This window comes from Gopherus evgoodei, chromosome 7, assembly GCF_007399415.2.
Source record: "Gopherus evgoodei ecotype Sinaloan lineage chromosome 7, rGopEvg1_v1.p, whole genome shotgun sequence".
Classification (NCBI taxonomy): domain Eukaryota; kingdom Metazoa; phylum Chordata; order Testudines; family Testudinidae; genus Gopherus; species Gopherus evgoodei.
In genome coordinates, this window is record NC_044328.1 from 58895173 (window position 1) to 58910268 (window position 15096).

Here is a 15096-nt window from a genome sequence, read left to right on the forward strand (position 1 = left end):
GACCTTTTTAAAACGTTAAAATGTATTACTGGCATACAAAACCTTAAATTAGAGTGAATAAATGAAGACTCGGCACCCCACTTCTGAAAGGTTGCTGACCCTGAGATATAGATTCGCTCATGATTATGAATGTCTAACATAAAAAGTGTTCTGGCTAGATGAAGCAGTGAGCTGTCCACCCGATTTTACTGGAGACATGTTTTCATTCTCTGCAACAGATATGCCTGGAATCTACATTTACCATTTCCAGCCCTTTTGGGTTACTCTTTCTTAAGCCCTGACTCATCAGAACCCACAAATGGGGAAGCAGCACCAACAAACTCTGGCATAACACAGTGCTTTTGCACAACAGCCACAGAGCAATGGAAATCATCAGTTAGTAACAACGTTTGCACACTAATGAAGCTTTCCACAACTGTTCTACTCATTTCCTCCCATCTTGAACTCATTTTTCCCCCTAGCCAGTCGTCAGCTCAAGCAGGATCTGCCTGGATGAGGTTTTCCTGTGAACAAAAGGTTGTTTTGGGGAAAAAAAGCAGAACAGACTGGACTCTGGCACTCACTCCCAGATAGAAAAATTAGGAATGAATCCAGATGACAAAAATCCCTGCTGATGAATCAAGCTGAATTAATTCCGACTGGAAGAAAAAAAAAATGTGAGGAATTCAGAATTATGTAGCAGCCAGATACATTTGGATCAGATTAACTGTTTGCATTGGGGTAGAGTTCAGAACTTCTCCTTGGCTCTTCCCACATCCACCTCCATTGTTGGTGAACTCTGTTCTGCTTTATAAATAAATTCATCTCCACGGTTTATTGCAGCATCATAGCTCATGGAGTGGTTTCTTTACTGTACATTCAGAGTTCCATCTGCACAGGCAAGTAGACAGGACAGATCCACACTTCATCTGCACCAGAGCTGAAGAATATCAGTAACATCAAGGGATTTAAGACACTAGTTTCTCTCACTGGTTGTTTTATCTTATCTGTAGCTAACTACATGAACAGCTTATGGGTCATTCAAACGTTTAAGCCACAGACTTTAGGTATCTTATTGCTCATTGTCAAGATTTGGGAGGCTCAACAGCAAAAGCTAACCAGTGGGAAAGCAGAATGCCACGTGCAAAAATTACAGAACTGTTAAAGAAATCTAACAACTTACAAAGTAAGAATATAAATTTAGCAAAAACATTTCCCTTAAAACAAACCCAGTGTGTTATATAAGCCATCCGGCAGATGGAGAGGGTTATGCGTTAGCCATTTCTCTAATTACAATACTAGGCACCTCTTTTAAACTGTGGACCGCATAGAAAGAACTTAATTAAATTTAAGAAGAGAAGGCAGATTCTTCAAGACCTGTTTGTGTTTTATAAAGAGAAAAGTGTTAATTACGTTAAAATCTCTCATAAAATTCAGAGGAAAGGGAAGAAAGTTTTGTTAATTGTTTATCTTTACAATGTTCAAAGAATGACTAGGAAATGCGTAACAGGAAGTAGCATGGTCTCATACACTGAACTAGGTTTCATACTGCAGTCCTATCAGAATAGGGAGAAATCCAAAAGAAATTCATGGCTTGCATTTTTTTGACAGGGGAAAACCTAGTATGTTATAATACAATTAGCTCAAACTTTCTCCATGTTCCAAAACAATGAAGGAAGAATAGGCCCCATTACATACATTGTTTCTGCTGGACCCCTGAAAATGCTCAGATTTCTATAATCACTAAGAAGGGAAGCAAACATTTCATACTTGTCTGTATTTAACATGCACATACTGAGCAAGGTAGCTGCTTAGACAGCATGTCTGTCCAGCACCAATGAAATGAAAACTTCTTAACAAAACCAGCAGATAGGCAGGCAAAAAATCAAATACACAAATATAAAAATGGAGAATAACTGACCAGTCAGTAGTACTTTCAGAAAAGTATCTAAGAGTTATAGTAGATCACACATTGAATGTAAGCCAACAAGGTGAAGCAGTTGTGAAATAGGTGACTATCATTCAGAGATTAAAGTATGCTAGTACGGTCCGGTGTACCAGCAAAGCCGGTATACAGACGACCGTACTGGCAGGGACGCTGATGAGGGGGCCAAAAGAAGGCCAGCAATTTAAAAGGGCCCAGGGCTCCTAGCAGCAGCCAGAGCCACTGGCCCTTTAAATCATTGCCAGAGCTCTTCAGCTCCCAGCTGCCACCACTGCTACCCCAGGGCTCCAGCTGCAATTTAAAGGGCCCAGGGATACCACCGTCGCTATGACATCAGCAGCCGGAGCCCCAGGCCTATAAATCATCTCCCGAGGTCCCTTCCAGCCCTACATTTCATGATTCTAAGTAATGTCACCCTGGCCTACTGTAAATGAGAAGACAGATTAAGAAAACAGACAGAAAAGCTCTTAGATGTGCATGTTTGGCACATCTTTCTTTAACCAATTAAAAGGAAAAGCTTTTTTTGCCTCATCCTTCTCACATCTAATTCACTTCAGTTGTTGGTCAAATCTGTAGCTGAAATTCCAATAAGTGCTTTTTCTCCCAATACTGTTTTAATTTTGCCAATTCCAGCCCTTGTTCTCTAATCTATTGAGCAGTTCCTCAACAGCATATGAAGTGAGATGGGGAATAGATATCTCGGTTATCTACTACACCTAAGGAGTAATGGGAAGAAATTAAGGGTATGTCTAAACTTACCGGGGATCGATGCTGTGGCAATCGATGCACTAGGAGTTGATTTAGCGGGTCTAGTGAAGACCTGATAAAAATCTACCACAGATCACTCTGCGGAACGAGACAAGTAAAGTACTCCACCGGAACAAGACATATAAAGTAAGTCGACAGGAGAGTGTCTCCTTCTGACCCAGTGCGGTGTAGACACTGCAATAAGTCGACCTAAGCTACGCTGACTCCAGCTATGTTATTCATGTAGCTGCAGTTGCTTAACTTATCTTAGGTCGACTTACCCCATAGTGTAGACAAGGCCTAAGAAAGGGAAAATTTAGACTGAATATCAGGAAAGCTTCCCAACTATTAGCCTTTGGAATAATCTCTCACATCAAGTGGGAGAAATCTCATCTCATTTAAAATTTGACTAGATAAAACTCTAGTAGGTATACAATAAGATGATTTACTGGCAGGGAATTGGACTAGATAACCCAAATAGCTGTATTACATCTCTACAGTAGGGTCTAAAATAAAAGTTTGTTAACAGAATTTGCAACATTGGGGCTCACTTTTTGCCCCCCTACGAATATCTCACCTTCACTAACAATTACTGCAACTCAACAGTACATACACCAGGCACTGGCAGTTCCAAAACCCTGTTTAATTCCAAATCACAAGCAAGTCACAGCAATGTTAGTAGCAACAGAAAGAAATTTTAAGGAAAAAAAGGTCAAAAATGTGACTAAAGCGTATCATTATCAACATAATTGATGGTTCCAGCTATCACACTTGGTAGATTGAATTGTATACCTCTACATATTTAGTCCAGCACATTCCAAGTGGCAAATGGAAAAATAATGGCGTAATGCTGGGGTGATTACCACAGGGCTTTGAAGGGGAGAAAAAAGGTTAAACTAGCAAAATGTAAGAGGGATATTATACTTGTGCTGTGTATTGTACATAGGCCCTACAGACACAACCATCCCTTTGAAGGGAAAAACTAGGACTTTCTATAAAGTAGTAAATTATTTCTTTCCTTAAGAATTTAGCTCAAGTGTTGTTTTTAACTCCTATTGTTTCTTGAGGATGGGAAGCTAAAAAACACTTAAGAAATTGGTGAATGCAACATCAACAGTCCATCATAATCTTACCTTTTCACTCCATGCCCAAAGCCCGGCTGCAAGGAAAGCAACTCCAGCTAACTACAGAAAAGAAGAAAATTTGATTAGTACACTAATCAGGAATGAAAACAAGACTTCCTAATGTGCAATAATATGCTCCCTTCCCCTTCCTTTGAAATAATCACCATAAATACGTATAATAAAGTAAATTGGAGAATGTATTTATGCGTCTCTGTATGTGTATAGGTTTACATAGAACAGCAATTCTCTTCTCAGAAAAAATTTGCTATAGCATAACACTAAAATAATCTGATAGGAGAGAATTAAGTTAACATTTCCTGTAGGAATAGAAGGGCTTGTTAGGACTCTAAAGTTCTGTATAAGTCTGTTCCCTTCATGTGAGGTCAATCATTGTATCCATACTGAAGGGAAAAAACACCATAGGACAAAGATTCTCAAAGATTGAGGGACACAGGAAAAAAAGTCTTGAATTCAGGAAGCATCACCTACAGTTTTCATTAATGTTAAGTAAATTTAATACTGGTAAAGGATACCTGATCTATAGCGCAACTAGGGAATGAGATTCTCTGGCTAGCCACATGGCTCGGCAGTGGCAGTGCATGTTCCCTCTTTGCCATTCCACATGTGCGCCTTAAGCTTGTCCTGGGGGAAACATCTCCCAGAAATGTGCTGAATCCATTCAGTTCTCTGTGAATACCTCTGAAGAGGCTCTAAGCAATTCACAGGATCAGGTCTGACCATCAGCTGTGGCTGGTGCTAGGTACTTTAATGATGAATGGGTCTGAGCCATCTCATCCTCAGACTCTCTGACTTGTGATTTTGGAATGCTGACAAAGTTTGCAACAACAAACAGCAGAGAGCAACAAATGTGCTTGAAAATAATGTACATTGGGTTTAAGGCCCAGATAACGAAATACTTATGCACATAAATAATCCCATTGATTTCAAGGGGAATACTCATTTGAATAAAGACAAGGATGTAAATAAATGTTTGCAAGATTAGGGCCTAAAATAATAATTCTAGTGTTTTGCCTCTTTAAATTTCAGAGTACTTTGAGATGGTTAGCATCATATCCCCATTTTGCACAGAATAACTAGATCTCTAATGACCTCTTCCCAGCCAATGCTCAGAACCAGTACTCCATCCTCATCCTCCTTGAGGACAGTTGACAATGCTCTCCTTCTTTAAATCTTGCTCTCCCTTGGGTTCCATCCAACAGCCTCCTCTCTGCTTGCTTGCTTGCTATGTGCTCCCAGCTCAGTCAGTGCTGAGACCTCCTGCTGGGGGAACAGAGTGTACATCCTGGTTCTCCCAACATGCTGCAGTTTGTGGTCCACAACTTGTAGTTCACAGGGCTGCTGCTGAAGCACACTGGACCTTGGGCTACATATATCTAAATCCTGCAGGTTATGCCAAAATAATCTCTCTAAAATGCCACCGTTCCTATCCATCAATGCAGCTAAAACGCTAAGTCAGGCTCTTATCTTGCATCTCAATTACTGCAACATCCTTCTCTCTGAGATTGTATTTGTCAAGCCTTCTCCACTTATACCCATTCACTATGCTGTTAAAAGTCACTCGTAGCCCTTTGATTTGACCACATCACCTTCCTCTTTGCATCCCTCCACTAGCTTCCGCCTCTACCCCACCGAAAACATAAGCCGCTTATTGTCACCCTAGCCATCATGTTTCATTCAGAGTCAAATTCCACACCTGATAGGTCAATAAGTGTAGCCTCCATTGTGCAATTATTGTATTTTCAAACAAGCACCTTCATGCTTTCCTCCCATGCTCCTCCCTTCATGTTTGGGAGGAGATCCCCATAAATGTCCACAAACCTACCTGATTATCCTCCTTCAAATTCATCAGTTGCTGTCATGCCTACAAAAAACTTGACTACAATTAGGCAGTAGTCTCAGCACACCAGCAGCCTGTCATGCTGACCAATATTGTTTCATTGTTTCCTTGTATTCTCTCAGTCTCTGTAAGTATCCATATTAGATTATAAACTCTGTGGGACAGAGATCTTTTTATTCTGGTTCTTATGGCACCTAGTGCACTACTAGCCTCAAATCATAGACTAGAACCCCATGAATTACAGGAGGGTTGCCAGCTTTCTGATTGCAGAAAACTGAACACCCTTGCCCCCTGCCCCACCCCATCCTGATGCCCTACCTCTATCTAAGGCCCCGCCCCTTGCTCACTCTATCCCCCCCTTCTTCTGTTGCTCGTTCTCCCCCCCATACTCACTCACTCAATTTCACTGGGATGGGCAGGGGTTGGGATGCAGAAGAGGGTGAGGGCTCTGCCTGGGGGTGCAGGCTCCAGGGTAGGGCTAGAAATGAGGAGTTTGGAGTTGGTAGGTGTGCTCTGGGCTGGGGCAGACGGTTGGAATGCGGAGGAGTGAGTGCTCCAGCTAGGGATGCAGGCTCTGGCGTGGGGCTGAGGATAAGCGGTTTGGGGTGCAGGAGAAGACTCTAGGCTGGGGGGGTTCAGAGTGCAAGAGGGAGTGCAGGTTCTGGGAGGGAATTTGGGTGCAAGAAGGGTCTCAGGACTGGGACACGGGAGGGGCCGCAGGCTCCAAGAGATGCTTACCTCAAGCGGCTCCTGGAAGTGGATGACATCTCTCTCCAGCTCTTAGGTGGAGGCACAGCCAGGCAGCTCTGCACACTGCCCCTGGCCACACATGCCACGTCTGCACCTCCCATTGGCCACTGTTCCTGCCAAGCCATGCTGCCCCTACTTGAGGGGCAGCATGTGGAGCCCCCATGGACCATGACTTAAACATTGTACAATCCCCATTAACTCAGCTCTTTCATGTGAATCAAAAATTGATTCTTCTTCTGACCTCGTGACCTCTCTCACCATCCTCAACACTTTGTAGTCACAGGCAGCCTGTGTCTTCACACCCAATATCAGTATCCAAACAAAGATGACATTTTCCACCCCCAGTGTCTGAGCTAACCAGGTCTTTATCCGCTCAAGCAGTAATTTGCTCCCCTAAAGCATACCTGCTGACCTTGTAGGTTAATAATATGCTGCTACAGCAAAAGCTTTTCCATAGTTTGAGAGTAAATGAGGTCTCATTCTCACTTCTTTAAGTCTATAATAGAAACCATTTACCCAAAAGCTTAGAGGCATCTCAGAAACCTATGGATAAACAGGAGTACTTATGGCACCTTAGAGACTGACACGTTTATTTGAGCATAAGCTTTCGTAGGCTACAGCCCCACTTCTTCGGGTGCATGCAGTGGAAAATACAGTAGGAAGAGATATAGAGAGAGAGAGAACATGAAGCAACGGGTGTTACCATACATACACTAATAAGAGTGATCAGTTAAGGTGAGCTATTAACAGCAGGAGAGAAAAAACACTTTTTGTAGCGGTAATCAAAATGGTCCATTTGCAGCAGATGACAAAAAGTTGTGAGGAACTGATCACTCATTAGAGTGTGTATGGTAACACCCATTGTTTCATGTTCTCAGAGAGTGAGAGAGTGTGTATGTGTGTGTGCGCGCGCACATCTTTCTACTGTACTTTCCATTGCATGCATCCGATGAAGTGGGCTGTAGCCCACGAAAGCTTATGCTCAAATAAATGTGTTAGTCTCTAAGGTGCCACAGGTACTCCTGTTCTTTTTGTGGATACAGACTAACACAGCTACTACTCTGAAACCTGTCATTATGGATAAACAGTTTCAGATGAAGGAGAGGAGACACCCACCCAGAGGCCACTAAAGACAATGAACGTTTCAACGTGCCACCTAGGCCTAGAGTGGCAGATTTAGCCAGTCTGCCCCTCCTTAACGACAGAGAAGTGAACAGGCCAAATCTGCCATCTTAAGCTGCTGCCTAGTTTACCAATACCCAACCAGCTTTGGGAATGCTGCTTTCTGGGTGCAGAGTACTTAGAGATGGAAAAAAAAACCCTCTACCTTGCCCTTGGCAGGGAGGGTACAGTTTCCCAGAAACAGTCTAATATTGGATTCAGCCTGACACCATACCTGCTTTCTCTCAGCCAAAAGGAAGTGCAGTAGGAAAGCTAACTGGATCGTCCAGAGCCTGCGATCATACCCAACTTTCAGGAGTTTCAAGACTCTTGCAGTTGGCAAGAGCTGCATTGTACTAGCAGAACACTGGTTTTTAAACTGAAGTCAACTCTCTGCCATGATTTCTACTTTGTGCATTCTTGCTTCTTCTTAGCATATGTGCAACATGCCTCACATGGCACGTGACCAGGAGTCAACAAAGTATTTGGTCCACTGGTTGTATCATTAGCTTCCCCAGCCCGGGCACTGATGGGGAGAGCAGTATGAACGCTGCCTTCTGCCTTCTTGCTGACAGGCCATAACCAGACACTAGATACCAAACACTGGCTTTTCTAAGGTGCTTAGCAACAAGGTACCCAACCATCACTTGCTAGGTGTCCCCCAACTGCTTTTTATGGAATGGCTTAACCGTGTTCCAGATTGTAGTGGAGTTTTCTTAAATTTCCTTATTACTTACTGCAATTCCTCCCAGGTCTGAAATTGTTTGTTGGCATGTGCTATAGTCTCCCTCCCTTCATTCACTCTACAGAAGCACTTTTGTTACTACTTGTGAGCGCTAGGCAGCTGGCCATATTTCTTTTAAAATTAATATGAAGAAGTGACATTACATATATAATTGTCAATATAATTTTTGGGCTCACCGCAGCATGTCTTCTGCTCTTGTGTAGTAAGCCTGAATTCTCCCCTTGAGATCATATTAAATGGTGTCCCTTGCCTGACACTTCCACAAGCTCAGGACCAGTACTTCTATTACCACTATGGAGGGCTTCATTTCTCTTGAGTCTGTGATCTGCTATTCCCCTCTAAGTTCGATAATACATGCCTGCTGAGAAGTAGAGCCCAATATCTTAAAACAAACAAACAACCCTCTCTGACAAAAAAAAACCAACCAACCAACCAACCAACCCACCCAACAACCACCACCTTTTTCTAGCAAAAGCAGCCATAGCTGGAGCTACCCCCTTCAGTGAGCTGAACGCCACAGCTAATTCCACATGATGTAGTAAAAGGGGAGAAGATAGAGCTTTATCATCATTACATGTTAGGCAGATGTCAGGATTTTGAAGTGTCACAGCTTCTATTGCCACAGGTATGGCACTGATCAGAGCTGGAGAAATTCCTGGTTGGCTCTGTGGCTAAAAATGCTGAGCGTGATGTATAAGCCATTTTATCCCTAGTTACTCAAAAGAGAGTGTCAGATGATTCTGCAAGCACTCAGTACCACATAATAGGACAAGCACACAGAAAGTGATGCAAAACAATTATACATGAAACAGCCATGGGTGGACAAAGTGATGCTAATTAAACCTCTCATTTCAAGGTTAGAAGAACAATAGCATACAGTGAACATGCAACTTGGTCATGTTGAAGCAAGTACAGACCTTGAGGTTTTTTTGTTTGTTTGTTTTGTTTTTAACAAAGACCCCCATTTTAATAAGCTTTGAAAAACACATGGATGTATCAAAAGTAGTAGTGACCTAGACCACATCTATATCTCTAAGCAGTGACTTTTTCAGGTAGGGAATAAAAGTGTTTCCTTGTGGATCTATTATACATTATACAAAATTCAAAGCGAAAGCTAGTTAAAAATTTGTGCTGGAAAATTTCCTATCAGAATCTGCTGATCTATGGAAACATTTTGGTTTCAACAAACTTCCAAGAGAACCCTGCCTAGTTTCCTGCCAGGTCACCTGGTGGGCTGCTGGGGAGCCCGAGTTTTCAGCATCAAGCTTCCAGGACAGCCCTGCCATTGAGCCTAACTGGGGGAGTCCAGGACTTCCAGGGTCCCTGCTGTGGAACTGGAAGTCCTGGATTGAACGGAGGTTCTCATGTTTTCCAGGTGCCCCCAACTCTAGGAGTCAGGCCAGGGGCACAGTTGGGGAAGAGAGGGAGAGTAGCGAAAGGGAAGGGAACAAATGGAAATATTTCAATTCCTCCCCTATAAAACAATTTTTTTCCATCTTAAGGAAAATTTTGAAAATTTCTAGGTTTTGTTCCAGTTAGGAACAATTTTCTTTTCAAAGCATAGGCATGTCCAGTGGAAAGGGATTTCTGAATTTCAATCAGCTCTTTTTAAGACATCCATCTATTTCCTACTCATATGCCACAATGATGCCAGAAGGCAAGAGAAGAGGCTGGTGTAGGTTGCACCTAGATAAGATAGCAAGTTGCCACAGCATGGGTTAAACTTGGCAGCAGGTAAAGGGTTAACTGGAACTTGAGGAAGACTTCTAGAAAATTAATTAAATGGGACTAGCTGATGCACACAAAAAAGAAGAGAAAACCATGCCGCTATATGCATACTGAGTTGTTTAATATGTTCGTGTTTGAACGGATTACAGCCTCTCTGTTTTGTTCCCATCCTAATTTAAAAAAAAAAAATAGATTACTTAATTGAGAAGCATTTACTTTGGTTTCCAAAGCATTTGGTTTAGGCAGCATATTTTACCCTTTCTAGACAGGCGTTATTGGGCAGGGGGACTGGACACCCAACAATTAAAACAGCTGAGTGTTGCTTCTGATTATTTATTACTGCACTGCAAGAGGCCACAGAATTTTTCAGAGACTATGACAGGAAAACTGCTTCCACTTATTAAGATTCAGCAGAAAACACATTTGCTGTCCCATTGGTCCTAGAAGGAAAGGGGAAGACAGTGTCTTTGGATTTCTTTCTACAGTTCCATGCAACTCTGATGAACCCAACCTGGGGATAGTAGAAAAACCATGTTCATCTCTTTGGTATAACGTTTTAACTCTAGATGAAGGATCGCAGAGGTCTTTGGACATAGCAAATCAATTTTAATTTTGCTGTGCTATGTAAATTCCACTCTTTCCCATTCCCTTGCTATGTTCCTGTCACTCAGAGAGGTTGTTAACTTGGCTGTTACAAGTCTTAAAGAAATAATAGAAATGAGACAAAGTGTAGGTCTCCTCTGAAAAGTGACTAAAAACGGCACTGTGGGGTTCCATGTTAATCACCTCCAGCACCTTCCAAGTCCCATATGCTCAGTTTACAATTAAAAGGATATATTTTTCTTTCTGTCGCCACAAGTTCTCAGGTTGTGCTCTGAAAGTCAGCTCCATTCTTTCCTTTGCATGCATCACCAGCCAGCTATTTTGTAGACCAGATCACACTGTCAATACCTTTGCAGCCTCACTGTTGAATCTCAGTCAATTATGCATTGAGAATCAACAGCAGAAATAGAATCAGGCTCAATCCTTCTTATCCATTTGGCTCTGTAGAACTAAGAGATGTAGAAGCTTGTTTCATCAATGACAGCTGCAGTGCAAGCTGCCCAGTAGAAAAGAGCTGTTTCCCTGTTTATATTCATTCGAAAAAATGTTTTGGATGAATGCATGTTAGCTTATGAATTGCTGTCAATGGTGCACTATGGGCCAAAGTGTGACACCCTTACTCACTACATAGCCTTTAGGTAAAGGTATTAAAATCTGGCCCTGGGAGTATTGCTGCCAGTAGTCACAATTTGTGGACGCCTATCTCCAGTTACTGTGCATTCCCAATTGACTAAGAGCCTAACATCCAAATTCAGAAATGTGATTTGACGACCATGCAAGCACTTCTGAAATGAATATATGTTCTAGCATGACCACACAGTGAACCAGCATGTTTTTCCAGGCATGAGCTTCCACCCTCCCTTCCTAAATGTTCCAGATATACATGAGAACAAAATCTTACACAAATGAGTGCTGAAGGAGCTGTGTGTGAGCACACTCAAATTTAGAATTCACTGTGATTTTTATTCCCCACTATTCTCCCAGATCTATTTCCCAGCCTGTGTGCCTCTAACTTTAGCTAGAAGGCTCACCTCAGAGCTGGATGGCTTTTCAGTCTCCATGCTCATTTGGTCTTTGGTGAGAGGTCACAGACTGCCAACAAGAACTGCAAATAAATCTAATTGTGGTGCTGTCCATACCAGTCCAGAAGCAATGGACAGAGAGCAAACCCATCATTACATGGGTCATCAGACAACCATGCTATTTTAACCAGTTTTGGTTACTATCCACGTGGGCTGGGAGTTGATCCAACCATGATGGTGGTAGTAGCAGTGAGGTGACTCACCATCAGAGGTAGTACTCTCCTTGAATCCTCCACTTCAAAAGGGGAGCAGAGGGCATGTAGTACCTTGCAGGAGCAGGCCCCAGATGCTCTGCATTTTAAATAATCTGCTGAAATAGGTCACAGAACTCCATTTTACTTCTATAAATTCACTGGTAGATGTGATGGAGCAGATTCACATGGCTCCCAATTGCAAACATTTAAATGAGTTAGAGTTCCTTGTTTTTAAATTCCATGTGAGACTTTAAATGCCTCATTGATATACTGCTGAAAAAACTCTAATGATAAATGGCCTTAAAAGTTAACCCAGAGTGAATGAGTCATGCTGCAAATTAGTGAGTCTTGGAATGTTACAAAAGTTTCTGTTTTAGACATCTGCTTCAAACAATATGTTTTAAAACAACATCATCATCATCATCATCTTGGATCATCCAGATGGCCTCTAAACTTTACAATCAGTAAAACCACAGGCCCCATGAAAGAGGTTGGATGGAAACATATACAACAAATCCGCCACACCTCTGCAAACAGGAAGTTCAAATGAGCCACCAGCAGCTGCGCCCTTCCTGCCTTTGGGTTTATAGATCCACGACAACTTTGAAATGTTGGGTTTTCTTTTTATATTCTGTTCAAAAAGAAATGCCCTTTTATTTTGTAGGATTGTCTGAATTATTCATTGTTATACAGAAAAACTGCACTCCCAAGGTAATGAAAGACCTGCCCACCTAATGAGGCAAAGAACTAGTATATTGTGAAGGCTCTTATTCAGCTGTGAGATAGTTCTTGGCTTTACCAGACTCAGAAAGGAGTAGTGCCTCTAAAATATTTATTAAGACAATGTATTGAAAAGCACAGGAACCTCCCTCCCAGAGGAACATGGGGGAGAACAGGACTCTTACTCATTTCTATACTCTCTCTGCTTACAAGAAAGGATGGACAAAGCAGAGAAATTACTTACTGTGTGGGCTGCATCATGTGCACACGTTCACAACTGATTGTACCGTTATGTTCAGGCATACACATGGAGAAGTTAGAATTCTATGTTTTTAACTATTTCAGAACGTTGCAACATAAGGGTTGTGTTTTTTAAGCAATCGTGTTAATACACAAGAACTAAAAACAAGAGAGACAGCAGGCACAAGCGAGTAGTTCCCTAAAACAGAGAGGCACAACTCAACCCATCTTGAGGCTGGCTCTCTGCAGAACTGACCGATTACATGCTTTCCTTCAGAGCCCCTTGACCTGCAAACAGGATCAGAAAAACCCTTAGGATTTATAGTGATAGCTGGTAATTTTTACACTGCTTCCAATATACCACAGAACAGAGATCGGCAACCTTTCAGAAATGGTGTGCCGAATCTTCATTTATTCACGCTAATTTAAGGTTTCGCGTGCCTGTAATACATGTTAACATTTTTAGAAGGTCTCTTTCTATAAGTTTATAATATATAACTAAACTACTGTTGTATGTAAAGTAAATAAGGCTTTTAAAATGTTTAAGAAGCTTCATTTAAAATTAAATTAAAATGCAGAGCCCCCCAGACTGGTGGCCCGGACCCGGGCAGTGTGAGTGCCACTGAAAATCAGCTCAAGTGCTGTCTTCGGCACCAGTGCCATAGGTTGCTTACCCCTGCCATAGAGATACCAAGACACCCATATTTCTCATCAGAAAATGAGATATCAATAACTTCTTGCTTACAACCCTTGATCTGAACAGCAAAGGTTTTATAAGCATTGAGAATTTTTCGAGAGCCTAATTAAACTTTGGGCCTGTCCTGGTTAAAATTATACTGGTCTTAAAAAACTCATACCTGTATCACATTGCTCAACTACACTTTATATACATCAAAGCCACTGATCACAGTTACTGGTGGCCTGTCACTCAGGGAAAGGTCACAGCCCTGTTAAAGCATCTAAATCTCTGATCAGCTAGACACATGAGAAAAAATGAAAGCATAGCAAACACTGGGCTAAACCTCATAGTTTAAACTGCTACCTTTCAAACAGCAGACATCAGGCAAATCAACAGCAGGAAATGTTCACAATGTGGTGTCTTCAATGAGGAGGAAAGAAAAGAAAATATATATATATATTGTATTTATTTCAGGAAAATGGAAAGTCTGTCTCAGCAAATCTATAGGCCACAGCCTGACAGCTTCTGGTGTGAGATGGAAGAAGAAAAAGGGACAACAACTTAATGGGAAAATGTAGTGCCATAACAGACAGAGACCATCTCAGGTACTCAAGAGATTTAATGCAGAAGGCTATGCCAGTTTCCTGAAAGGAAGCAAGTTTTTATATTTTTTTGCCCCCAAGGAAATGGACATCTCCAAAAATGGCTATTTGCAAAAAGGAAAAAATACCAAAATTCCCTAAAGGGAGAGTTATGTTTATTTAAGCTGTACGGTTTTATTCAGCCTTAATGAATATCTGTTTGTCCAGGCACAAGAGCTACTTGCCTGCTCTCTCCTATGAGAGAGGACAATGAAAAACCTAGAGATTTTACTGGGCCCTAAGCAAGCAGAATCTTGCCAGGCTGACTATATCTCTATAGTTGATTTGAAATATTGCAAAAAAATATTTTAACTATACATACTTAGATTAAACACTATCCTATTTTTAGCTAATCCAATTCCATTGGATCTCACAAGCTAGGGAAGATTAGGCTGAGTCAGGTAAGTATTTGGATAGGGACCACCAAGTAGCACTTCAAGGCTTGTCTGCACCATAAGCTTGCATATGGAGGTATGTCAGGGGATTGAAAAGGTGGCTGCAGCACCAAAACTGTTCTGTACCACATACCCTGCTGTCTACATGAAATGGTACTGGAGATTCAGTAGGTGGAACTCTTCCTTCCAAATCTGTATTGAACCAATATCCTATCTTGGCACTGGGGAACTCTGTTACTAGCAGACTTTATGGGTACAACATAAAACATACTAAGCTCCAAAATGTATTTAAGCACAGAGTCCTGACCAAACCTCACTCAATATATTTCATTTTTCCTTCCTACTTCTCCATTTCCTGGTCTGAGCTAACAACTCACAGCAATACTGCTCAATAGCTCATGCAATTCTAGTCCACAGATGGCTGGCTTTTTTAGGAGTGCGTGAAACGAACCCTAGACCTGGCTTAGGGAATATCTACACAACAGTGATACTGTTATGACATTCT

The 15096-nt window shown here is 41.7% G+C and overlaps 1 protein-coding gene across 18 annotated transcripts in view; it reads right to left on the reverse strand.

The window, feature by feature from the left end:
* TSPAN14 (tetraspanin 14) overlaps positions 1 to 15096 on the reverse strand; it is a 76222-nt gene that overhangs the window by 20526 nt on the left and 40600 nt on the right. For all 18 annotated transcript variants that reach the window (XM_030571124.1, XM_030571117.1, XM_030571118.1 and 15 more), the window contains one exon: positions 3805 to 3855. Coding sequence is in view for 14 of the 18 variants with exons in the window: in XM_030571117.1 (XP_030426977.1) it covers positions 3805 to 3855 (51 nt within the window). In the remaining 4 variants the exon portion in view is untranslated. The remainder of the gene's footprint in view (positions 1 to 3804; positions 3856 to 15096) is intronic.